Here is a 26,955-nt window from a genome sequence, read left to right on the forward strand (position 1 = left end):
TACCTTTACACATGCTATTCAACGGGTCCGTGGGACAATTCTGACTACGTGTATTACCATCTGGTCTAAACCCAGGCCTTTCAAGTCACCGGGACCAATTTGGAGATTCACTGACGACGTGCAGACTTAGTAAGAACAACATCGTAGGTGGAGGTACAATGAGACATGGTGTTACGGCTGGTCAATGGTTCTAGACTCTTGCCCATTTCATGGTGTGACGAAGCTCATTGCGTGGATTTCTCTTCTCAATTGATAAATCTACTTCATCTATACCGAATTCTGGCTATTCTCGTAGGTATTTGTACAGTGTCCGTATCCTTTAAGACGGCTTAAATGACCATCTGGGTGTTGTCTGCTGCATGGCCGAGTTTTTCGAACACTCCTCGGTACCCGAACTTTGCCAGCTCGTATTATTCACGCCCGACGTGACTCAATTCGATAGTGCATCGTCGCAGTGACATCGTAGTCAGTTTCCTTGATGAAACAAGTCTCAATACCCTAGAGCATGCCAGCTCAGATTCCTGGACGCCAAGACCCGGTTATGGTATCATAAAATAAAATAAAAGTAACCCCCCCTGACCCTCGTATCTTTTGACTTTTATCATCGGCAGTGTTATGACTTGACTCCGTCGTCGGAGTAGACCGGCATATATGCAGCTGGCATGTGAATCTGTATTGAAGATTGTTCATGGGATGCCTTTTCTTTATCGTCAAGACGGATCCCCCCCTTCTTGAATGTCCGGAGAGCGCAAACCCTATACCAAAGTTAGTTACGGAGGTAAACAAATGTCTAGATGCGAGTGAGCTATACCTGTGTCGAAGCGCCCTCGACAAGATAGCCATGAGGATCATGACAGTGGCGGCGACGGGAAGTACAAGCACCATTGTGTCTGCGGCCTTACGCACGCAACGGAAACGCAAGACTTTGTCTTGAGACACATAGGGAAGATACGTCCACGACTCACGCTCCGCCTTAGTTTCAAGCTCCACAATGGTTTCCTGCGGCTCGGCTTCCATCATGTTTCCGCGAGTCTCCTCTCTTATGATGCTTGACTCGGGGAACGGCGATTGCTTCTTCGGGCGGGTTAATGATGTAAGAAATGCGAGAACGTGAGGAGTCTCCCAGGATTTAGCCCCGGCAAGGTTTTCTGGTAATTGGACGCGTTGGCCATCTTCTGCGACGACGACGTTGTTGTGTTTCTCAATTGATATTCGTGAGGGTGTAATGGTGGAAAGGAAGAGGACTGTTCTCGATAGAAACCCCGTCTGTTTTGTTGTCTGCTGCGTCTGGGTTGATGCGATGACATTCGGGGTCTTCTCAAGCGTAGCTACCGGTGCTGCGAGAGCCCAGGTTGCGAAAGCGCAGACAAATAATGCAGGTGTAGATCCTTTCATGGTGGATTGTTGATTTGATTTTCCTTATCTTAAGATGAATTGAATATGTATGTTGAAGCTTTCGATCTACACGTAAAAGTCAACAAGTGTAAATAGCGAGAAATGCGAAAGAATAAATATTCCAGAAAAAAAAATGACCTAAAACATGAACGAAACAGTATTCAAGGATAATATACCTTCTTCGTCTGAGCAACTACTGCGACAACGTCGTCGATGTGGTAGCAGTGATGAAATCGTCGCAATTCTGTAGGGGTAGGGTAATACGTCGGCGGGTAGGTGGATAGCTGAAGCTACAGGTAGGTTTGGGGTTTTTCTTGGCGACCAGGTTGCTGACGGCAGAGGGTCTCAAATATGTAAGGGACGCCGAGCTAGAATGAAGAGATTTGTAGCACGTCGTTTTATCTGGTAGTGGGGTGACTTGAAGTGATGGGAGGATATACGAATTGACCACGCGCTTTAGATCCAAGGTTTATTGAACGCTTGACAGGTTTGGTGGTCACACGCCGGCAACTCGGACGTAAATTCAATAGAAAAGAGAAATGGAGGTTTGGCCTTTCTTTTGTACGGAAGTGACACAACACCCGATGGGGTTTTTTTCTGGAGCGACGCAGGACCAGTTACCAGTTACCAGCTAGTGGCCTGAAAGAGATCCATGCCTATTAGAGGTGTGGGAGTTGGGGTTTAGCGACTAATACGGTAGATCAATTTATTAATATGCGGTTAAAGCTGCTCGTCCGCACTTCCACACTTTCCCCCCTTGTATAGGTACCGTGTTCGGTATATTAGAGCATCTCGACGTTCCATGTCTTCGGTACAGGGTTCTGCGAGCATGGGCAAGTTTGTTAGCATGTCGCACCAAATCGCCTTTGGTATTAGTTTTCCATAACTAACTGTAACTGTAACTGCAAACATGTAACAGGTGAGCTTCTATAATAGATCTTTGCGTTTGAATTCTTTTGTTTCTTGAGATCAATGATCATTGATCAACGCTAGGATGATAAATCGATAATTAGTTATGACGGCAGAGGAAGACTGCGCCTCGCTAAACCTTTCCCAAACACACAGCACAGACACATCCCGCGTCATATCCGTAGCTACCGATGTATTCATCGGTCTTACTAAAAAGCCACGATAGGATTCGGAAAATCAAGAAGATCAACGCATCCAACATAAAAGTTTACCTAACATCCATCTACGGAGGCACAGCAAGCTGCATAGCCTATTTCCCAAGAGATCCACCCGTCCACGCCTTATGTGCTTTAAGCTACCCCCCCTGAGCCAATGACCTTTGAGCGGCAACCGAATCTGGTAAAAGTCAGGTGGGGACACATAAGGGTCGATTTAAGTATCCATGTACGGATCCGTACCTACTGAGGGGAGGCTGGATTCCATTTATAACCACGTCTAGACCCTCGGCATTGTGAAAAAGATATCGGCTTTTTTTTACTATGGTAGCTAACTAAATGAATGAGGCTTCAATCTGATAATACTCTCTCATACGGGCTCCTGTATACCTATCTCTTACGCAAGTAGGACGACAGGTAGGACAGCAGATATATTTTGCTTGATGCCACACATGCACCTAGCATGTGGACATTTGTGTATCCTCTATCTTATTCTATTCTACTACATGTGATAGGGTATAGAAACCAACAAACGCCAGCAAAATACCTCAAGTAATATAAATTTCTTGGATGCCTAAACGTAGGCTCAAAACATGTTGTACAAACATCGGAACTCGGGTTGATAGTCCTATGTAGTCCTAGTATCCTTGTTTAGCATCGAGCCCCGAGCGAATCTAAAAAGATGATCACCTGAACGCGACATGTCAGATCACTAAGAAAGATCAAGTTAAGCGCAGTATGCTTCGCGGAGACATCCGCTTTTTACTAGTACAGGGCATGTTTTAGCACCATACGATATATCTATCAGGTTTGAGGGCTAGATGTCTCGTATCGTGTAATTAGAGTTTATAGTAGCTTAAGTAGCTTAAGTACGATAGCCGTGTCGGTTCCCTCATCCTTTAAGACAGCTGAGAGCTAAGGACTAGATTGGAAGGTGCAGCGCGAACTATAAGGGGTAGCTTAGATCTACATAGCCAGCTGCTAAAATCTACAGGACCCAGCCCTACGCTAGATTTTCTATCATAGGCATGATAACATTGTTAGTAACAGCTTATTTTTTTTCTTGTTCTCCTTCTCATTCACGTGGATAAGCAACTTATAAAGAGAAACGTTAGATTAGCGTCAGCTTAAAATCCTAGGAAATATCCATCCCATAGTGGGAAAGTCAAAGGTTGGGAGAAACCAATGTGTTTGTTGGTGGCAGACTGCTTTCTACATAACGGGTCTCGGCATTGCATTGCCGGTGATTATTTAGTTGTGGTTAGTTATGTATTAGGTAGCTACTGGTCAGATGGTCCGTGCACGATATTCCACCAAGAATCAGCTTATCCGGGGTCGCAAACTGCTTATCCATCCTTCCCACAAGCCTGATCATCATCCTTCGCAGCATGTATACTATCGCGAGGCTGTAGAACAGCCCGCTCCGTAGCCTCGGAATCAAACATTACCCCATCAATTGGCCGCGGGCATAGTTAGAGATGTCTCATCCTTCCGATCCAGACTCGTCTACCACAACAGAGGTACCAAGGCGCGAACGGGATGGACCTCAACCTGGGTTAACACGCGCCGCCACTTTACCTATCGAGTTCCATTCGCAACGGACTGATCGTTCCCACCTAGCTCCCGAGGACGCTTTCAATGCAGTACGACCCTCGCGACGACAATCAGGCTTCGAGCCCAACGGAATCAACGAGAGCCGCCCCGAGTCGCGGTCGCGGAAGATGAGTTCCAAGCTCGGGAGTAGGAGCAGGAGTAGGCGGCGGAGACGCACTTGGAAGAAATTATTATGGGTCAAGCAGTCTTGTATGGAATTGCCCTTCGCTTCGGTTGACGACACCCCATTGCGCCGTTGTTAACAGCTATCTCCAGACCCAGATAACTACACGGACCAGGCCACGTTCCTGGAAAACCTGCAGCGGAACCCGCGTCTCCAGCCCTATGAATTCTGGCCCCTCGTCGCCGACTCGACCGTCATCCTGCAGCAAGTATGCTCCGTCATCATATTCGTCGTCTGCTTCGTCGGAATATTTCAAGAGCGCGTATCTCCCGTCGCCGTCGTAGGTTGGGGTAGTTTTGCGACATTCGTGGGGTGGTTATTATGGGACTTCTGGGTAGGCCAGGAAGACGAGGACGAAGTACTGCAGCGGCGCCGCAGCAATCGCAGCCGGTCGATACGGGAGCCTAGTAGGAGAGGCCGCGCCGTTGCCGCAGGGGGAATTAGCCAGTCCGCCGCGAGCTCGGTGACGAATTTGGCGGTCACAGAGCGGTACTCCCAGGGGAACCTAATCGCTATGCGGCAATCTCATTCCACTTCTGCCATTTCCCTTCAGTCCAGCATGTCCCAAGCAAGTAATGTAGGCCGGAGATCCTCCGAGTCCATTGACATGCCGAGCCATCGTCCCTCGTCTCCTCTTCGGAACGGGAGAGCCAACCTTCGCCTTAGTACCGTCAAATCCGCTATCCTCATATACTTTACCCTTTTAGGTTTATCGCCTATTTTGAAATCTCTTACTCGGTCTACGTCATCTGACAGTATTTGGGCTATGTCTTTTTGGCTCTTGACGATTAACATATTCTTCTCTGATTACTCGTCAGGCCCTGTGAAGTTCCCGGCCTCCCTATCGACTAACGCAGCACTGATGGCGTCTACGGTGCTAGCATCTCGCCTACCTTCTACCGGGCAGGTCTTCAGCCTCACATTGTTCAGTATCGAGGTGTTTGGTTTGTTTCCCGTCTTTAGACGCTACGCTAGACATCGGAGCTGGAAGTATCACGTTACGCTCTCCATACTACTTGTGATTGGAGCGGGAGGTGGAGTCGGCCTAATAGTAGGTGAAGAAAAGGATGTCGTGTGGCCGTGGAGAAGTGGGCTCCTGGGTGTCATGGTAGCAGCTAGCATCGCTGTCGTTGCCATGGGCGGGTGCAGTTGGTGGCTCATTGGGCTTCAGAAGTATAAAAATGCCATCAATGGTCCTTGGGATCAAGCAAGGCCGATCATTATTAGTCGGCGGCTTTGGGATGACGAATAGGATAAAAATGAATGATTTCATGATCGAATCGCTAAACGCTCACTTTCGGAAGACTTTAAGCTACGTGAATGTGTAATAGGTAGACTAACAAGTAGGTATTTTTACTATCGCTAAGTACCTAATTGACGCGGCGGAAGGATATGCTTCTAATTAACTAACAGTAGGTATAGTCCTCTAGCTCTAGTTATTGGCAATAAGAACTTGTAGGACTTTTCCTCCCCTTTACGAAGTATGGTTACTATATGGTTACTATAAGTCTAAGCCCATGGGTTAGGTATTATGGCTCTGCGCCCTTAGGGTGGCCCCGAAGGGTCCCGAAGGGTTAGGTTAGGTGGAATAATACTCCGCGTGGGACATCGGGATCGTAATAGGACAACCCGCGCTGCCGGAGTAAGACGAATGCGCCAACCCTTATCAGATCTTGTTCGTGGTGCTACACACCTATTCACGCAGTATCTACCTCATATATGTAAATGTATTTAACTTGAATGATATTTTTCTTAGTATTATGTTAGTTCTCGAAAGATTTGTTAGAGAATAAAAGGGATTAATGAAGCCATTAGCAGCTTCTTCCCCCCCGCCCATTCAGACATAGTAATGTAATCCTCCCCCATAATAGTTTAGTTCGTAACAATTTGTTCCCGAAGATCTGATATCTTTACTTCCCGCTGCCGCTTGCCGCCTGCCGCCTCCCATATCCGATCCCAGTTCTTCAGCTGTTCACCCATCCGCCTCTCGGATGACATGCCCATTGCGACTTGTTCGTGGGGCTGTCTTTCTGTTACGAACCGGAGGAGAGTGGATGGTTCGGATTGGCCTGATTTGTCGCTGATTGGCTGCACGGCTTTCAGGGTGTTGGAAGAACTACCAAGTGTGCTGGTGCTGGTGCTGCGAATGCTCATGAGCCACTATGCTGTAGGGGCTTATATTTCAATATAGCGCTTACCTGTTCTTGTCCATGATTGCCGGTCGTTCGGGGTCCAAATCCACTATGAGTTTTATTTATGGTAAAAACGTTTTTAGCTTTAGTAAAGACTTAGGAATTAATACTTAGATTAATATCTTTAATGTTGAGATCTGCGGATGTTGTCTACCAGAGGAGTTTCTCGCTGGAAAGGGTGGGAATGGCTCCCCTTTTTATATCGACGTTCATACGAGTCGGGTTTAGAAGAGACGACAGTCCATGAGCTGGTAAAAAACAAACACACATAACAACCCTTAACCGGGGAGTCATCAGAGTCCCAAGAATCATAGATGCCTACATGACCAGGTCTTGTGTCCCTTCCAAGCGTTCCCTCAAGGGCTCTGCCTTGCCACCTAATGCGGCATCTGCTCCCTGCTAATAGCCTGTACATAAGGAAGGGTACTGACGCATCCGTGAAGCAGTAGTCCTTGAGAGCCTCAAGTACTTAGCGTGTTTGTGTTAGTTCAGCTAGGTTAGCGGAATTCAGGTCTTGGTGTAACTGGTTTGCCTGAAACACCCCTGAAAATGTGTAAGTGAAGCCTGCTGCACTTATACATCAGACGGGAAGGTAAATTGACAATCGCATAGGACTTCAGCAGCATTAACAGAAAACTATACTAATACGGAATAAATAGATCTACTAACTGAAGCATCTAGTATAATTACGAGATTCAGGACAAACTCCTTGTTGGCGTATTTCCGGTATTGGCAGGTGAAAATCTGACGAATTAATGGTCACACCGCCTCTTTTTCTCTTGATACTTCAATCAATTGCTCGAAAGTGTGGTTTCAAAGAACCTTGTGGCGATTATTTATCACGCATTTAGGGAGGACACCTTCATAGCAGATCGCAAATAGCCATATGGCCAGTAGACGAAGGGGGCATTATTATTACTTGCAAAACGGTTCTCGTGGTGTAAACTGAGTATTCATCATTCATAACTCGTTAATATTGCCCATGTAAATCAGGCTTGTAACTATTAAGTAGTTACAGGTAGAAAACGTTCCATCATTAAAAATATTCCTGGCCCGATCCGTCATATAGAACTCTCTTCCTCCTGTGGTATTCTGGCTCGGGACTATCAGAGTCCTTGCGCCTTTTCTTAGAATCGTCTTGGGACCTGTGATGCTTACGTATATGGACGCCTCGATTGTCTCGTCGACTGTAGACTTTTTCGCAGTACTCGCACTTATAACTAGGGGTCCCGTGGGTAGACATGTGCTTACTGAGATACGCTTTGGCATTTTCTTTTTTGCCCGTAGGCCTGTACTCGCAATGGGGACATTGCTGACTTTCATTTGACGAGTCTGATAAATCTGAGCCTGGCGATTGCTCGGTGCTCGAAGACGGAATTCCTGAGTCTGGGGAAGGAAGACTGTTTAGAGGCATAATATCTCGGAAGGCATCTCTTTTCCCGACGACAGTGAATGCATCAAGATTTGAAAGTGATGGCATGCCCATCGAGGACATAGACGACGGCATGCTCTCGAGGGCTGATGAATTTACAATGTTGATAGCTTCTGTATTGCTAGCATTGTGATAAGCTACATCCCCCCAAAGTGGAGTATTCAGAGTAGGTTCTAAATGATTCGTCTGAACAGTTAAGGAATAGCCTCGTGGTTCGCGAAATCCTCTTTGATCGCGAGGTACCGGAGGCATGGATAGATGGCTGGATGGAATGTTGCATGGTTGTGTTAAGGAGGAAGGTTGCCAGGTGTTGTAAGCTTGATCCATATGATTACTGGTGTTGGATATTGCTTCTGTGTTGAGAGCTCCCTCGAGAAATTCAATGCACTGACTATCTGCTGGTGGGCATTGACGTTCGGAGTCATTGCTAGAGGCTGACATTGAAGACTGAATAGAGGCTGTTGGCGACACATCTGTAAGACGTGTTCTAGCTGGACTAGCGGAAGATAGCTCTATGGGTGGACTGGGAGCGAGGGAGCAGTTCGAGACGGCGAAGGAGTAATCATAGACCTCGCCGTGATTAAAACGATCTAACGCCGCATCCCTATGGTCCAAAGGTAAAGACGCCGCTTGTAGTTCAAGTAGCGGCGATGTATCCATTAGTTCTCCTACTTGTGTATCATTCATCTCCTGCGGTATCTTGATCGCAGCAGGGTCGAAAATGGGACTAGTCGAAGACTGACTGTCGCGTACACCAGGCCATTGGGACGGATCTTCTTTATGTGCTACTGTCTGACCACATTCTTTACAATGTCCAAAGGCAAACCTCGAGATTGAGCGAGGACTGACAATACCCTTGACTGTATCTACCGTAGCCTTGAAGGTATTTTGGAGCCTTTGTCTCATCTTTGGCCGATCCCATGAGCACTTCTTGTTGGAGGTCGTTTGGAATTTTTCGGCGTCGTTACACTTGAGTGATAATAGTTAGCACTTTATTCTCTCCAAGATCGAGGGTTTTTGGTTTTAGTTCACGAGTATCGACCCCTTCAATTAACTTGAACGAGAAACCCAGAGGTAGGAAATATACGAAAGGGGGGGGGCAACATGAACCCACAATGTAACATACTGTTGGGCATCGATAAATCCCTTGCGAGAAGTATTTACAATCCTTCAGGTGTAGTAACATATATCTGGCATCGGTGAAACTGTGTTGCGGGCAATTTTCCATGAGACAGCGGCAATTTTTAAACGACGTGGGGTCGTTTTCGAGGAGATAGAACTCGACCGCCCTACTATAGAAGCGACTCTTATAGCATTTATCTATCACGCCCCTTTGCAATCTTTGAGAATGAGTTAGTTTAATACCTCCACAGGACTAGATAATACTGACAAGCAAGGTTTGTTTATGTTTCCAGGACTAGACGGTTCCTCCAAGAGAGTAGGTGACCGCTCATCGCTATATGCTTCATGGTGCTTATAGGCCTCTGGTGCCGGCATGGTATTAACAAAACCACTGCCCATCAATACGGGCATTTCATGAATACCGTTAGAGTGAGTGTGATGGAATGAATTCATGTTGGCAGGCAGTTTCAGTGATCGTTATTTTTGCCCGTGTCGAAAGGAACAGCGTGCTCTATTTCATCCAAAAAGGACCTTCGACTAATATAACCACGGCCCTGCCACCACTTATTTTATACAAATATGCGAGTGAGCGGCTCCATTTTGGCCAATTCACCACCCCTCCTTTTCCTTGAAGGGACATAGGCGGATATAGAAGTGACTCGGTAGTCGGGACGTCGACATAGGTGTACGCGAACTAGCGGGGTTTGGCACATCCACGAACGTGCATGCGTATTCCCTTCTCCCATTCCATTTCCCTTATACACACTAGTTGCCCTGTTACTGAGGATCGAAAGCTCGGAAAAGGGCTTCAGGGAACCGTTGCCACATCATCGCTTATGCCACGTCTTCCTCGTCCCTTTAGTGACACTCGACCTAGAAGTTGAGTGGAATGTCAACATGCATTAATCGCAGGAGCGATTGTGACGAACAAACAAAGTGGATTAAAGGCAACCACTTCTCCTGAAGGGGTGTGGGTGAAGGACTGACACCGGTTGCCTACCTTCATTGCGACCCATTTCTAGCGACGGTACTCCCGGTGAGCAAGAGCAAGGACAAGGCTGGATTCATAGGGACTATGCAATGCCCTTCAACAAATTCAATGCATGAGGTGGATAATGTGCCAGGAGCCAATTAGATAATTTCGGTCAGAAGCTTGGGATTGAAGTGAAAGGCGTCCATGCAAACCATTTGCCTTGTCGGGGATGTGTTTACCACGTGAAGCTTATAACTAGGAGCCTAGCTGTGGATGTCAGCAAGGATTCCATTCTCCAAGACAGGAAAAGAGATGGAACATAACCGTTAGAAAGGTATATTTTATAAGGACCACGAGGAGCGAGCCGTAAAAATTGAAATCAACAACGTTAAGGATGGGCATATGGATCAAGATATATACTACTAGAACCCTATTGTCCACACGATCAAAATGAGATAGGACATTGGGGGCTTTGGGGGCTATGTTTCCAGAATTTGCTATATATAGGCAAGCTGTCAGCGTTTGACCTACATTCAACCTTTCAGGTAGCGATTGTATGGTGCAGATGGAAGGACGTAGGTAGTATTTGGGCTCGTACGGTGGTAGATTAGTAGTGGGCGCAGTAGTTATACCAGTGCTGCGCCCTCAACAATAGCAGAGCCTTGCCAACTTGATCCGATACTATCGGCTCGATATACTAACAAACTGCCCGGAGAGGCTCTATGAATAGGAATGATATGTAGGCTAATAACTAGCGCTTCTAATCTTAGTCCCCATTATCTTAGGAGCATCTAACTGGTGTCAATACTACCTAGATGAGGGGTGATGCCAACTAGTTATCTGTAAATCTAAACGTAGGTGGCGTTCAAAAGGGGGTTCAGATCGCGGCTCAGCTCGTTACCCAGGACGCGCCCCCTCTTTCGTCACACCAATCACAACAGATCGGATTTTCTTGGCTATGTAGCCATTTTCGTGATCTCTACTTCCTATAGGTCCATCTCTTCTGCAACTAGGTAACATTGATCACACCTAACATGTACCAATGTACCTTGTGTAAGGCTCTCAAGGATAGACACCGTAAACACGCATAAAAATTGTAAGCGGCATGTATCTCCCCAAGTCTATTAGGAAAAGTCTGCATAAGCACTTCATTATTCGACTATACGACTGCTGCTTAATAATGGCCTTCAGATCTTACTGTTTCTATGCCCCTAACTAAGGCAGTAGAAAGTACATGAATTAAATTTAAAGAGACAATGAATCCTTATAGGAAAGATAAAGTCTATTTTAGGCCTAGTCTAGTTACTCAAATTGTAGAGAAAGCTTCCTACTAGTTATACTGCTAGCAGCACTCATATAGAAGTACAAGTCCTCGTCCATTCTACCCATAGGCCGGGCCTAGTCCTATGTTAATGAAAATATTCCTCTAAATATCTATTAAGCCAGTCCATTAAACCTTTAGACCACCTAGGTATCTGAGACAGGGAGTTTATAGCTACATTAGAGGTCCAGCCTTAGCTACCTCCTTAGGGCTATAGCTCTTCGTGTTTTAATAGAGTCGTGGTCTTACTTATTGATCACATCCTCACAGGTTCATAGCGTCCTAAGATGAACCTGGCTATAAAGGATTATGGGAAAGCTTATATTTATATAAAATATATTACCTCTATAGGACAAATAGTAAGTATATTTACAGTAGACCAGGAGGCCCTTCTAACCATACTTTATGTCGTCGAGCGTAAGCATGCTACGGTACATACTCCATTTATATCAATAAATCAAAACGCTAAAGAGACTCAAAACATACCATTTCAGGAATGGTGCAAAAGATTCAGTCAATTGGATCCAGACGAGCAATATACTGTAGCACGCTCGCACCTGAGGACATAGTCTTGAGAGGAGTTGATGGATAGTACTGGGCCCGTCCCCATTAATGATACTGACTTAATAGGTACCTAAAGTAGCTATGTATATTAAACAAGATTTGATATTTTGGATGATACGAAATACCGTCAAGTGGTTGACTTAAAAAAAGTGTCACAGTAACTCCCAAGTACTCATGAAGGACCAATGCCTTACGATTGTTTTCACCTACTTACTACTAGTTAACAGTCTTTTAGCTCGCCATACATGTCTTCTATAAATATTTATAACACCTACGTGGTATTTTCGTTTGTTACGAAAATAGAGATTTGTCTTTACGCGTACCTATAATTATCTTGAGAGCTTTAGTCTAGAGTAATAAAATTACTCATTTAGTGGCTTCCTAATAGAATACTACAGTGCTATTTTAAAGGTTGATTTTAGCTACAGAACAGGCTCTCATATGACACGTTTCGTTACCGACCTCTTAAGTGTTTTATTGTACTTCTAGTAGGCTGATAGGTAGCCTAGGTCATAACGATATTTACTTCTACGCATAAGATAGATCCAATGTAGCCCTCAAGCGGTTACAACGGTAGGACTTATCTCCGAAGCATCTATATTCTTGTTTCCTATACTTGTCTCAATGCTAATTTAAGATTCATAAGCTTCAAAACTCAATGCGTTTGTGAATCCCGTAGCTACAGTGACTCAGGCACTGATTCAAGTAGTTTCTACCTGCCTTGTACGCATATATAAACAATAGCTAGATCCTGATCCTGTAATCCTAATAATCAACTTAACAACATGTCACTGCTATTCTAGGAATCACACGTTAGGGCCGAGCATTATACTCTTATCGAGATAGGCGATATACTCAGCTAGCAAATCGATACTTCTGGGTCTTAAGTCTTGTGTGTGTTTATAGGTAGATTCTCAAAAAGTCACTTGCGTTACTAGAAGAATATTATGACGAAGAAACGGCTTCGTTGTCGCACGAAATCTCATGAATCCTGTCTATTAGAGACTACCTATGAAGCATACATACAAGGAATCATCTTTGTCAACTATGTCTCAGGATAGGCCCTCCCAATCTCTACTCTTCTGAGATAGGCGCCTTATAAGGCTACTACCGTTGAACAATAACGACTCTTGCTGCAATAGGGGCGGAGCGTATCTGTTAGATATCATGTCATATAACAGCTGTAAATGACTAACGAGGCTCGGCAGAATTGTAGTCGAGAGCAACGGGTGTACCAAAGTTCGGAGACCCGTCTGAATTGCTGCCCAGGACTTGGACCATGGTATAACGGCTATCATCGCAAGCTCCGTTGCTGTTCGAGGTTGCATGGTAAACGTTCCAAGTTTGTGAACCGTCGGGGCTGCGGAAGAAGCCATTATGACCGGTGCCGTAGTGGCCATTGACACCGCCTTTAAAGACGCAGCCAGATGACTTTTTCCAGGCAGCGGCGGAGGCCGGGTCTGTGTTGCCATCCCACTCAAGTGTCGCGAGGCAGTAGTCAGGCGTCCAGCAATCGTTGGCTGAGTATACAATGTACGTCTTCCCCGTTTCTTGGATGTACAGGGCAGCGGGCCCCTCGTTTACAGGTGTTCTGCTGCGCTCCCATGACTCAGTCGGTTGCGAGATAACCGAGATGTTGCCCTTTAGTGATACGTTGTCATCCCCTAACTTCTGTATACATAGTGACTGGTATTGTACTCCGTGAAAGCACGAGGAAGCCAGGTAGTTACCCCATTTATTGAATCGTACAACGGTTCCATCAATGGACCATTCATCGGTGAGTTTCCCGGCGTAAGTGAAATCATCCCATGGTGTAGGGCCGCCTGCTGATGAATTAGTGATACACTTATTATTTCACTGGCGTATAAGAGACGTAGAGTTTCAACCCGAAGTCGCCTTATTATTTTCCTTCAATGCGTGTAGCATGTCTGAGGGTGTAAGTCCAATGCGAAGTAATAGAAGAGATACCCACCCTTTAGAACGTGCAGGTTCTGACCGTCGAGGTTCTTCCCGTTGCCCGCCGTGAAGTAAATATACCACACTCCGTCAAGATAATGTGTTTCCGGAGCCCAGACGTTACAGCAACGGCTCGCCTCGGCCGAGCTGTAGACGACCTTCGGCGTCGCCGTCTTGAGGCCATCGATTGTCGTAGCCCGCGAGATCTGCACGTTCTTCCACGACGTAGACAAGAGGTAATAGTATCCACCTGAATATGAGATTTGAGGATCACTGCCTCCTGGCCGGCGAACCGGGTTAGTAAAAGCCGCAGCTGGGCTGATCAAGAGGCAAGATGCAGCGCCGAGCAAGGCCGTGATGAGCCTTCCTCCAGTGAAGAACATGGTGATATACTATAATAAATATTGGGTCTTTTCAACTAGGTAGTATATAAATTGCATCAAGACCCAGATTAGCCGGGCTGATAAAGGCTATACTCGTCTTTTTAGACGAACTTAGCATTCTTATATAATTCTATTTGTTCAAATTATCCCCTACATCACGTACCTAACCATGCTTCTTCGCCTTGAGTGCATCATATTTCCATTGCCAATGATACTATCAAGAGGGGTGGTGGCCATTCCATTGGAGCGCATATAACCCATTCAATCGTACCATCATGGAGTGAGACCCATAGTATTCAGGGAACATTGCTTAAAAAGGTTCAACTTCTCGTTTTGAACAGAGGTGAGTGGAATTGGGAGGACCCCAAAATTACGACCATGTCTCCGCTTCTCCAACTTGCTAATGACATCCAAGATGCATACATACACGGAATCATACCGATTTGGTTAAATAGAACGGGGAAACTGGGGAGTTCGGGTGGTTATAAGAGATTCCCTAGTAGATTTTCCACCTCTAGGCTATATTCACGAAGCGTTGCTAAGACAGTTCTCCGGGAACTCCTGCTAAGATTACCTCTTCAAATACTATCATACTAATAGTTGAATCCAGTATAGGATGCTCTATCTTCGGATATATGAGCTTCAAGTTTTAAGCCTCCATGTATACCGTGTAGACCTTGTTTACAAATATTCAACTAGAACTAAAAGCGAATTACCTCTACCTACCCGAGACGATTGGCGCGGGAGCCCAGATCTTTACCGCGTGTTATTCGTATTGCGTCCGATAGAACACTGAAAGACTAACTTGATATATATCGCACCAATAGATGTCTCTAAGAGGAAGACCTACATTTTCTTGCTACCTATCATTGCAGAACACTAACTTTTCAACCGTGTTTCTTCGGGAACCCTATTGAGGGCTTAAAGACATTAGCTGCCAAAGAGACAAGATCTTGGTGAGACAAGATTACGCAGCGCAAGACAGATATACATTCATTCCAACTTTCGTAAATACGGAGTTGAGTACTTCCTGAAACTAGTAAGTGGTGTGCCGGCGTATGTCAATCCAGCGTACTCCGATTGGTCTTTGCCACCTGCACACCTGCTGATCGTCATCCCCGGCGAGGTTGCCAAATCAATTTCGTGCATGGCATTTCTTCCCGTTCGACAAAGCTCAATATTTGGTCTGAGTGGAGGTGCCCGATTACATGTAGCTCGACGAAAATGATATTGGCAGCTGGAGATTGAGACATGCCATAGTCCAGCTCACATCATACGTGCTGATAGAGGTTAGTTATCGTTCGAATCGGCTCCGGAGCCGTAAGCAGAAATACTGTATACATTCTAGGTATAAACGTATTAATAGCCTTGGCGGTACTTACGCTTAGAAGAGGAATAAACTACCTAGCTGGGATAGACTCCGGTGTAAATCACCCGATGATAGAGTCCATATTCTCGATAGTTAATTGGTAGTGATTCATCTACAAGTACCTTTGTTGAGGTTAAACAACTGGAGGTTCCGAAATTCCGAAGTCCCCGGCCGCCATAAACACCTTGGATGAAACTGGCCGTCTATCAATATAATGCTTGAGAGACGAGTCGCCTCGGCTTTCCGTTATTAGCTAGGTCCCTTTCATGATCGGCCCTCTGTCGTGTCTTTAGCGCCTTTGATGTTGTGCTTAAACCATGGGTAGATCGGGTGGGTGGTTGTGAATCTGGAGCCTTCCTGGTTAGATGTCCTACCCGATTCGCAATCCGAGACACTCATTTTCGACTTAAATGTCTCCAGTGGCGCTCTTGCAGACTCATTAATACGAAATATGCCGACCTGCATCCAGTGACATTAAGTGTCCACTTCTGGGCACTGATGATCGTCTACCTTTAATTCGTCAGATAGCTGAAGGAACCTTTAGGGTGGCCGTGTTTAGGTCTTGTGATTTTCATTAGTGGCATATCTTATTCGCTCTTCTGGCATCGATGTTAAGAATGGCTAGACAGAGCCGCTACGAAGAACTGATGGGGTGATTTAAGAGGATAGGCAGAACATAGGCGCTTAGTAGGGCTAGGCGGGATTATCGAGCTTATCATGAGGACCTCCTTTTTGAAATATGAGAGGATCCAGTAATATTACTCCCCACTGGGTGGGAAACAGTGCGATGTTGCTCTCTAGGTCCTGCGAAAGCGGTCAAACTGATAACACATGGTCTTACTTGGGAACATGACATTTTACTCCAAACATCAGTATCAGAGGCAATGGATAAACTGCTCTATTCTATGGTGACTTTACGTTATTACCGTAAGGTGTGAGCATCATAAGTCAGTAGTATGAGATATGCCCAAGATAATCAAGTAACTCCAGATACCGGAGAAAGGCTTGACGAGCTACACAATCTTTAGCTAGCTAAAAGAAAAAGGATACGGCAACATCCAGCGGCGCCCCATACGCCACATAATAAGCCATAGTAGCCAACGACAGCTCTCTTTGACATGTAAGCCTTACATTCATTAATTGTTACGTTGAGTAGTTAGCCAAGACGTCTTGTTTATGTTTATGTTTATGAGGAGCTTTGTTGCATAATATCTGCGTTGCGATTAGATGATCGTTAGCAAGTAGCTTTAGATGAACTGGATACATGGAGATTATACTAAGTACCTAGGTAGTCAAATTATGTTGATGGCCTTGTTGATGACACTACCTATGGATCATCTACTACCTCTCTATACTGAGTATTGAGGCTCGAGATTCTCCACAAGCTTCGTATAGTAAGGACAGGAGTATTTCTAGGCGCTATTAGTTTTTGCGACTAAAGCACATTCTAAGTTTACTAAAGATACGACACATATATTGGATGCCCGGGTACATATATTCTTAGTGATATGGACTAATAGGTTGTATGGCAATTCAAGCACTAACCAAGTCATCCATGCTTACCTAGCGTGTATAGTATACCGATCTAAACATCAAACTAGATCTATGTAAACATATCATGATTCATCGGCAATGTCTTAACATCCCTCATATATTAGTTGTTCCTTGTTTTGGTTATACTTCGTGCTCGTAGTAATATATGACCAACAAGCCAAATATTTGTGAACACGACAATCTCTGAAATCGATGTCCATGATACAGACGGGAACCTAACGTATCTAGAAATTGCAGACGACCATGCTAGAGTCTAGTGTGAAATTAATGGACAATATGCGCAACATGGATTCGATGACAATATGCTACTGTTGGCTCATCACGGCGATTAATCTGATGCTGTAGAATGGATGTACGACGTGGAAAGATGACTATTACAGGCCCTATATCTAAAATAGTGAGGGGTTAGTCGATATCTCCAACTTGGCATTTTTATGGTAGCTATCTAACATGTGATGTAAAATTGTCTCGCACGCACAGATTTTGCTAGACATCTGACGGTCGGGTATAATGTAGATAAATATCATCAAAAGGTTGAGATATTCCACCCCCACCAAAGAGTATCGTACCCCGGGTAAAGCTGGGACACTGGGTAGGGGCTGGCAGATAAACTGTTTTGATAGACTAAAGCACTAGATTAGTTCTCGCATATAGTGTATATTTTAATCGAATTTAATCGAATTATTATCCACGTCGCTGACGAAATAGGAAGCTTTCCCCCCTACCCCTACCCCATCTTCACGGGTGTCTGTGGGTCGGTTTGCATCGATTTGAGGTGGAGACTAGGTTAGAGATCTTCAACTTTTCGGAACCTTACCGAAGCCATAAGCAGCCAAACCGTTCTAATGGATGGGCGAATCATCAACAATGAGGCTCAATTATTTGTCCAGGATAAGTCTGTGGCTCATGCGGTGTGCCAGCCAAACTGACCCAGAGCCGTGGATGGATACACGGATACACGACGCTTATTCTGTCTTCGGTATTAGTGAACTCAGCAGAGAGTCAAAGAATGCATATTCCCGCTTATTCAGATGAGAAACTCGAACAGGGTAGTCGAGTTTCCCTCTTCCCTCCGAGTGCTATGGTACCATGTGCGCAATTCCCGCTGGTGTGACTATAAAACCAGCTATTATTAGCCTATAGACTTTGACCCGCATTCTTTTTCCGAACGAGGTTAAGAGCTGAAGACCGAGAGTAGCTGAAAATTGTCATAAAAGGATATCAGAGTGTCAATCTCACCAGACCTGCAATTTGGAGATGGAAGACTAGCACTAAAACCAGGGGTGATCGGTCCTGTCAGCTTGACAGATATAGCTATTACGAGGTTACGAGGACTCCAGCTAGGGATTTGATAGTCTCTGTATCTACATACATCCCGTCGTCGCGCAAGAGTTTCGTTTCTCGTCGGTTTATGTTCAGTATGATGGTTTAGTATGACGAATCGAGACTTACGAGTCCCTTCTCGGTTAATGACCCGAATTCGGAAAGCGGCCGGTTCGGGGAAGTAATGCGTGGCACTATTTCACGGTAACGGTAACACACAATGCGGTCGGGCTTGGCTTGGCTTAACCGCAATAACCTGTAAGCATCCTCACCTCACGTACCTAGGTATGTATATTCCTGTCGCATGATGTGGCTCGTGACCGCGAATGTACACTTGAATGGCGGGTTTCAGTTACATAAGTCAGGTAAGTCCTCGTTGTCGGAGCCGAGGCTTCGTATGTGACCAGTTCCGGAGAGTTACTCCCAGCAAGCACTGCCTCTTTTTGACCATTGGACTTGTAAATGAAACCGGCGTTTAGTTTTGAAGAAATAATATGGCAATAATTGCGCTAATGCACCATAGGCAAGCTATCAGACCGGCCATTGAATCGCAGCGACTTGAGATAGATAAATAAGCGGTAGAATAGATCGAGGTCCGGACGTGGTCCGAATGGAGAAGACGGAGTCTAGACAACAGAGTCTAGACTCTTACATAACATACCTAGGTAGTTAGGTATATATCTGATCTTTTTGATCTGTCTGTCGCGGAGTAGTCTGCACTATTATAATATGTCTATCAAAGTAGCAGACTTCTACTTATACGCTAATACTTGAGGAAGTGTAAAATATGGAATAATATTGAAAAAAGGGGCATTTTGAGTAAAACTCGCGATAATAAAAATATTTTTCTCAGCCTCTTTATCGGAGTAAGCGGATGTATATATGCAGATATGCATATATCCATTTACATGACCCGACCGGATCTTTACCAAAAAAAAAAACCTTCAACAGAAAACTTCAACATTTCAACGCTTTAACTGCTATGTCTTTGCCTTAACCTAGGAGGTACTTAGAGGGATAATTAAATATTCAGCTTTAGATTTATAAGTTTTAATGTCCTCTGATGGGACACCGGTCATGTGACCATGTCACATGACTAGGGTTGTGCCCATACACACCGCCTGGGAATTGACCCACACACATGTAAATAGATATTCCCCACTTGGTAGATCTCCCACTTTCCTTACCTAATTGAATACAACCAATCAGACCACTCTATTCGAATTACCTTGTTATTTCCTACCTTTCGTATTACGTAATACACGGCAACACTGTTGCCACTCCAACATCCTCAGTATTATTATATACATGCAACCTAAGTCACGGCTTTAAAGTACACCATCCCGGGATTATTTGTTTTATTAGTCTGGTCCTTGAAAAGAAAAGAGAAAAAAAATGGCGGTATCAGATAGGATCTGGCCCTACTACGCTGCTAGATGATGGGTTACACGCGATTCCTTGCCCCCAAAAGTCAGAAGCGGATGAATCCCGTAATGCGTCTATATCCTCCGCAGTTATTGATAAATGGTACCTACCTAAGGGCAAAGGTACCTGATGATGCGGATGCACATCCGGCTCCGGATGAGATTCGCACGATATGCATTAACAACAGCTGAAAGAAAACTGTATAGGTTCTGAGGTAGTTATAGGTTCGCAGGCTTACTGTTTCGCTGGTTTGCGCCACCGGCTCTACCCGTGTCCTGCGATGTCATTCCAGACGCCTTGCCATGCTTCGTTAAAGAACGTTGACTATGGGGAAAGAAGAAATTACTTGTCTATCCCTTTAATCCCTTTAACAGTGGTCTCGAAGCTTGAAGCCCATTCGGGCGAGTGGCCTCGGTTCCGATTCTTACCTACCCACATTGACACATTGGCATATTTAGTTGGTGGACAGGGTCGCAATCCTTGGGGGTCCCGGGCCAATAGGAAATCATATATTCTATTTCAGCTTTTATTTAGGAGCAATCATAGCGAAGTTAGGTCCTCAACAACAGTGCGACACTCTTCAGTAACACGAGGGAAATTCCTCTATTTCCCTCCATACCACGAAAGCACCAAATTGCTAAAATTGGAATACATGACAAGTATCACCGTGCCATCCAGATCATGCACATACAAACCTCCGAATTCGTGTCTTGGACGATAAAGATGAGTGCATGTTGTATGTGGTCTAAGATACGGTACCTAAGCCTAGTATAAAGCCTTGTCGGCTTGATTAGCTTCTAAGGTGAGCCCCGAAAGGGAGGAAAATCAAGGAATACCGCTTCTTGTACTTCTCGTTTAAAATTCCCGGGATTAGGCAAGGCTTAGTCTAATCTCATCCATCACATCATCTGTCTGTTCTCCTGTGCCGTGTTTAGGGGGAGGGGGTAAAATCCTAGATTAGGACGCAGAGCCAGTGGTTTACCTACCCCTCAAGACAAGAAAAAAAAAGCAAAAATTGGCAGTCATCCAGAGTATCTCCTCTTGGTGTAACTGATGAAGCGCGTGTATGCCTTATGCCTTACTGCGGTACAACGGGTTTCCGAAGTAGGCAATATAGGAGAGATACATCCTTTAGCCTTTAGAAGACCTTGGACGTTGGATTCTGGATTCAGCATTGCGGGGTTTTCCTCAACCAAAGGAAACTAGCAAGATGGCTAGCTCCCGCGCTCCAGTGCATTGCATCTCCTTCTGTATGTCTTTTGTATGTACGTAGATAGATATGTAAATATTATATGTACAATGCTGTATGCGTACCTAATGCTAAGCTTGATATCGCACACGGCACAGCAACTAAACTCTAACAACGGGGTTCAACCTAGTCTGCTGAGGTCCAGGGAATGTCCCTGTAGAGACGGCATACGCAAGCACGTATTAGGGACCAAAATGATCAAACCCAGGAAATACCTGCGCTGATGATCAGTTGATAATTACAGGCTCAATGGATGTAACTATCTAGAAGATGGATACTGTCTATTGTTTTCTTTAAACCCCCAATTTTACGAACCCCGACGGTCGATAATGTTTTCGTTTTTTAAACGACGAGTATATAGTATAGCCTATGTGTCGCCGATGAGGCTCTTTCAGCAAGCCAATCCTACCATAGACTAGGAATAATACATGCTATATATACGTCCCGCACTTTCATGTGAGCATCTAGAAAAGAGGTGGTGGCTTGCATTGACACCATTCCTGATGCCACGCAGACTGCAGTGACGCCAGCGGAGCATCTGCATTGCCAGGTAGACTTGCAGCCGTCCGATCGATGCCGGGGAAGAGCCAAGCGGATTATACACGACATGTTCTCGATTCCCCTTCCGTACGATCTGAATATGAGTACTTATTGTTCATGGATTGATGCTTCGGTGTTAGGGGCTTTACCCCTTTTGACACCCGACAATCTTCAAAAAGCCCATCCATACTACGTAGCGCACAATCCCCAAGATGAACTTGCACTGAATTCGCTAGGCTAGCCAACCAATTAAGGGTAGATCATGGTTCGTCGCCACGATTTGATGTATCTTGATTCTCATCTACCCCAGGGAGATGGGACGGCGTACCTGATGCTACTACGTAGGTGGCATTTTAAATCCCAAGTAATTATAGCCTCAAAACTCTTATTCTTTCTGTGCGTACCTGACGTCGAAGCCAACTAACACTCAAGAGCTGAATAAATAAAGTAAATTACCTAAGTCGAACATCGCTATCTATGCCAGCATGCCAAGGCAATAAAGCTAACCCCGAGCTGAGAGACTTCTTTAGGAGCTACATGGTAAAGAAAACTATGGAACGGTAGTATATGCATATATACCATAGGGAACGAGGAGAAAAGCTCTGCATTTATAAAGATCTATTAAGAGTTGTAAACATACCTAATGCAACGAGACCCTTTTTAGACAAAATTACGATGTAAGTGATGATAAGCATGTAATATTGATAATCCCGAAAATATTCCCTTTTCCTATTTTTCCCAAGCTCTGCCTTAATCTGGTCTTGCAGGGGGGGGTTAACGAGATTCAGAGCCTTGATCAACACTTGGCCATGCCGGAGTGAACAAAGAAATGCACGCGAACTAGCCCACCACGCTACCACGCATCTTGACGGGACCCAATCGCGGACATACGCCGAGCGATCAGAGTCCTTGTCAAATGCAACCAAGCACAAGGATGGACAGGGATTGCGGACGGGCTACTACCCCTGCCGGTCATCAGAACCCCAATTCCATCCCATAATCTCATCACCGGTCAACTAAGGGAGCTGAGCTTTTTCAGGTCTCTCGTTCAGCTACATTTCCCGTAAGCTTAAGTTTCTTCTTCCTATTTACTTAGTTAAGAAGGTACAAGGATAGAATAAGATACCTACATATATGTATAAATCAAGATTAGGTCCCTTTTGCATTTGATAGTAACACTAACTACTCCGTGTACATAGCTTACTTCCTTCCGTATGCCCAAAATTGGCAAAATAAATATAGGCGCCCGAATAGAAGAAAAAAAAAACCTCCCTAGAAAAAAAACACTAGATATATTTATCTACTGAATACGTGTCTACGCATTGCGGTGCTACTATAGAACAAAGGGTACGCGGGATGTACTTTTAGTAGAGAATCAATAAATGAATCGTAATATAGGTAGTAATGGCGGCCCAGGCATTTTAAGAGCATCCCGGGATCTTGGGTGCATGGAGCTCGTAGGGGGGGCGGATGACGGGTGCTAAGTCGAAATCGAACAGGGTTCTGGCCTCTTTCGCTACTTACAACTTACACGCACGGCCTAGCTCGCCTAGCCGTGTTTCCCCCTTGGACTTGACAAGTTGACATCTTGCATTCGTAACTTATAAATTGGTAAAGGGACACCCTAGAGGAGGTGTGCTTTCAGAGACAGAGACACTGTACAATTTTGCTTTGCATGTTTTTCTTATTATTCTTGTAGCTTGCTCCAACTATCTAGGTAGGTAAGCATGTCTTCTTTCTGCCCCCCGGTTTAGTGTGATAAATGTGATACTTGATTTACTTCTCTCCAAGGGGTCTATGTCCTTCTGTATCAAGAGATCCTAGTTGAAATCCTAGTTGAAATCCTAGAAATTTCGGCACTGATATTTTGCATATGCATTCGTCCCGTACTCCGCGCTCATTGTATTCTCAAGTAGACATATTACCTACCCCTTTGACCCACGTGCTAGTGTTCCTACTACCCAGTACCGCCCCCAGATCTAGCAAGCCACCGACCATCGTCGACCAAACCCAAAGTTCCATCGTGTGGATTATTCGACGTGCAGAACGGCCCGCTATACCCAAACTAGTAGGCCATAACTAATATAAAGAAAACTACTATGTATAGTGTGACTATGCAAGAAGATACCTAAGTAGTAGTGACGCGCTCCGGGGACCTGATCTAAGCAGCTTTTCAGTAGAGAGTAGAGCCATTCCCAAAGAGAGCTTAAGAATTTACGGAGTACATACATATCTACCCACCCATCTACTTACCTTATGTAGGTACCTAACATATGTAATCTAACGCCACGCTCCTATTCAGGCCAACCTTTTTTTCTTCCCTACCTGAGCTTTTCACTTTCGAGCTGCATATGCACCTCCGGCAGCGCTTCAGCCCATCGAGTCTGGGGGTGATTAGTTCGAACTAGCCCTTGTCCTTGCCTACAACCTTCTTAACCCACTACAGCAAGACCCCTTCTCGCCAGAAATGAATAAACAATCGAGCAATACGATCAAAAACTATACGTAATCTCGATGAGTGTTAAACAGAGAGACTTGGATATTTCCATCTAGCCAGCCGCAAAAAAAAAAAAAAAAAAAGTCGATAAAAGGCCACTCCCCAACGGTCTAGCCGGCCAAGGACGCCCACGTCCCCCAGCAAGGATTCCATCAATCATCCAATAGAGTATATAATTCCATGGGCGCCTCCCGGCAGCCATACTTATGATCGACGTCTCCACTCATAACTTACAATAAGTGTGTACTTACACTACCTATCAAGGGAGTCTTCTATTACTACTGCAGTTCATCCAAAGAACTCAGACCTTCACCTCTCCAATACCTTTAGAGACAGCCTCAACCAACTTGGTCTGGGGATTCTGTTCCCCAAGCCATAGCTACTAGCACAACTACTCTCTTACCCCATACTATTTCAATCGCGCCAACTCGGGTTGTGGTCCGTTAGCGAGCGACTTGCGACTTGCGACTCAGCAACACGGTGCGACTAGGATACGAGATCCCCCCAAATATTAAACGACAAATTGTGTCCCTTGGTTTCTCTAAGCACGAGTATAGCTAACTTCAATGCTACTTACAAGCAACCTATTGCGATAAGATTTACTAGTTCCTACTTAGGTTTATAAACTTTGGTCGCTGGGTAAACGAAGAAAGCTCCATCTATCCGTTCATTCTTTACGCTGGGAAGAGGGGGACAGTAAACAGGAGAGCGCTCTCTTCTATCCTCTATTCTCGCCCTTTCCTCGGAAACAGAATAATGGAAACCACCGCAACGAGCTTCACGTCACGTAGACCAGCAGCTCATACGCTTCCTCAATTTCATCTACCACTTCCGACACCAATAGATAATCAAGTGCCAAGTATGAGTCGAACTACTTCTATTTCCAACATGAATTTACTAGCAACAATGCTACCTCTATCTCTACCCCTTCTTGATCTTCTCCATTTTTCTTCTTACCCCATACAAGACGTTGTCGAGATGACTGCGACAATCCCCCGGCTTCCATTATCGAATATGTTCGAATACAACCCTCTAACTTGCGTTACAGGAGTGACAGGCATTGACAGCCTGAGCCCAATCTCTCCAGGCGCCAACAACCACAGTTCTCAGCATTCCCAAGCTGGCTTACCGCTCAGTGGTCAACAGAGACTCTGGGCTGCAACGGGTACTCAGTCCTATACGCACAGTCCGATGAGCCACGGAGGACAGCCTCCGCTCATGCAGCAGAACTACAATCGCCCGATCTATTCTCCTAATTCCACTTATCGAGGTTCACAATCCCCCGGGACGGTGGATATTCTGGGAGCTTCTCCCTACGACAACGGCTCTTCTACTTACCAACTTTCCCAACTTTCGATTTCAGGAAGTAGTTTAGGTCATTCTAACATACTATCATCAGCTCCTAATCAGACCTCTTTGCCAATGATGAACAGTCATTCCCAAGGGTCGCAACCTACAGCGCCGTCGACGTCTGCAGGACCTCCAGACGCTTACTCGCGGCCGCCAACAGCTTCCGGTTACTATTCAGGACCTTCTTCATCGACGACCCCACATACTTCTTATCCATCCTTTACTTCTTCATCATCACAATCGTCTTCGATAACGACTGGAAGCTTGTCAAAAAATGCCTCGACGCTTAGCCCGCATCAACAGCATTCTCCAATGCATTCTCCAATGCAAGCGCCGCCCTATAGGCCCCTTCCCTCCTACACTCTTCCTCAAACAATGGGAGGCGGGTCGACAGTGGGAGGGCCGATCATGTCGAACATGACGAATCCTGGAGGGCAGATGACTATTATGAACGGCATTGGCACAATGGGACATGGATATCATCCAACTGGACACATAGTCAATCAGCATCTTTACGCCAACAGCCACCCTATCACACAAGATCGCCCCTTTAAATGCGATATCTGTCCACAATCTTTCAACAGGAACCACGACCTTAAAAGACACAAGCGAATTCATCTTGCAATCAAGCCCTTTCCCTGCACCTTCTGCGAGAAGAGCTTTTCTAGGAAGGATGCGCTAAAGGTAGGCTGTCATCACGTTTAAGAGTTGAACCCGTTTGTATAAGCTGCTAACTTTTACGTCCAACAGCGTCATAGATTGGTAAAGGGATGTGGAATTGGAAAGACCCCGCCGAACGACGGAAACAGTAGCTCACCGCGGGAAGAGATAAAACGCGATCCAGATAGTCATTCAGGCTCTGAGTACTGCATAAAGCAAGAGCCGTTGTAGAGGACCGGATTCTCTTTGGTAATCACGACGTTCTATCAGAAAACTTTGTCTTCCGAGCGATGTCACCGGGCAAATGCTACGCTAGAGTTGGAGAAACACAGTAATACACCCATGGGTGGTAGTTATATTTTACCTACACGTGTTGTCGTAATGATATACAAAAGCAACATAACGAATGGAAGGGTCAACGAGCGGAAAAGAACAGGGCTTGGAGTCAACGGTTACGGATTTTGCGAATGGGCATGAATGCTCTACGAGACACCAAAGCCACGACATGGGTTTACGGCTGTGATCACACGAGCGAGTTGGTAATGGATTTGCGATTCTCCTCTAGGAACCGACGAGACATGTATCGACCTTGCCATACTATTTACGAAGTCGTTGTCGTTCTAGTTGTAAGGTCAATATTCACAGCGGAGGGATGAATTGCAATAGACTGAGTGCTTTCTTGGGGGGATTCTTTTCTTTTTTCCTTTTCCTTTGATGTTTTACTTTATCGGTTGCCTGGAATTCGCATA

General features: G+C 45.2%; 5 protein-coding genes across 5 annotated transcripts; 2 read left to right on the forward strand and 3 right to left on the reverse strand.

The window, feature by feature from the left end:
• Positions 1-473: 473 nt before the first annotated feature.
• On the reverse strand, positions 474-1,810 carry F4817DRAFT_248632 (uncharacterized protein). Its single transcript, XM_049299134.1, has 3 exons — positions 1,572-1,810; positions 812-1,461; positions 474-755 (listed from the first exon to the last, which is right to left on the reverse strand). The coding sequence occupies exons 2-3, from the start codon at positions 1,393-1,395 to the stop codon at positions 614-616; spliced, it is 726 nt and encodes a 241-aa protein (XP_049155357.1). The 5' UTR covers positions 1,396-1,461; positions 1,572-1,810; the 3' UTR covers positions 474-613.
• A 2,026-nt stretch (positions 1,811-3,836) lies between these two features.
• Positions 3,837-5,738, forward strand: F4817DRAFT_349208 (GPI2-domain-containing protein). Its single transcript, XM_049304809.1, has 2 exons — positions 3,837-4,322; positions 4,389-5,738. Exons 1-2 carry the CDS (start codon positions 3,998-4,000, stop codon positions 5,546-5,548), a joined length of 1,485 nt encoding a protein of 494 aa, XP_049155358.1. The 5' UTR covers positions 3,837-3,997; the 3' UTR covers positions 5,549-5,738.
• Positions 5,739-7,381: 1,643 nt separating this feature from the next.
• F4817DRAFT_349211 (uncharacterized protein) lies at positions 7,382-9,192 on the reverse strand. The gene is made up of 2 exons (XM_049304810.1): positions 9,035-9,192; positions 7,382-8,889 (listed from the first exon to the last, which is right to left on the reverse strand). The coding sequence occupies exons 1-2, from the start codon at positions 9,146-9,148 to the stop codon at positions 7,525-7,527; spliced, it is 1,479 nt and encodes a 492-aa protein (XP_049155359.1). The 5' UTR covers positions 9,149-9,192; the 3' UTR covers positions 7,382-7,524.
• Positions 9,193-12,880: 3,688 nt separating this feature from the next.
• Positions 12,881-14,317, reverse strand: F4817DRAFT_349239 (glycoside hydrolase family 43 protein). The gene is made up of 2 exons (XM_049304811.1): positions 13,873-14,317; positions 12,881-13,723 (listed from the first exon to the last, which is right to left on the reverse strand). Exons 1-2 carry the CDS (start codon positions 14,237-14,239, stop codon positions 13,092-13,094), a joined length of 999 nt encoding a protein of 332 aa, XP_049155360.1. The 5' UTR covers positions 14,240-14,317; the 3' UTR covers positions 12,881-13,091.
• A 10,857-nt stretch (positions 14,318-25,174) lies between these two features.
• Positions 25,175-26,437, forward strand: F4817DRAFT_319632 (uncharacterized protein; the record flags this gene model as incomplete). Its single annotated transcript, XM_049301087.1, has 2 exons — positions 25,175-26,230; positions 26,297-26,437. The coding sequence occupies 2 exons, from the start codon at positions 25,175-25,177 to the stop codon at positions 26,435-26,437; spliced, it is 1,197 nt and encodes a 398-aa protein (XP_049155361.1).
• Between the last annotated feature and the right edge of the window lie 518 nt (positions 26,438-26,955).

Source organism: Daldinia loculata (assembly GCF_022478755.1).
Source record: "Daldinia loculata strain CBS 113971 unplaced genomic scaffold F4817scaffold_63, whole genome shotgun sequence".
Taxonomy (NCBI): domain Eukaryota; kingdom Fungi; phylum Ascomycota; class Sordariomycetes; order Xylariales; family Hypoxylaceae; genus Daldinia; species Daldinia loculata.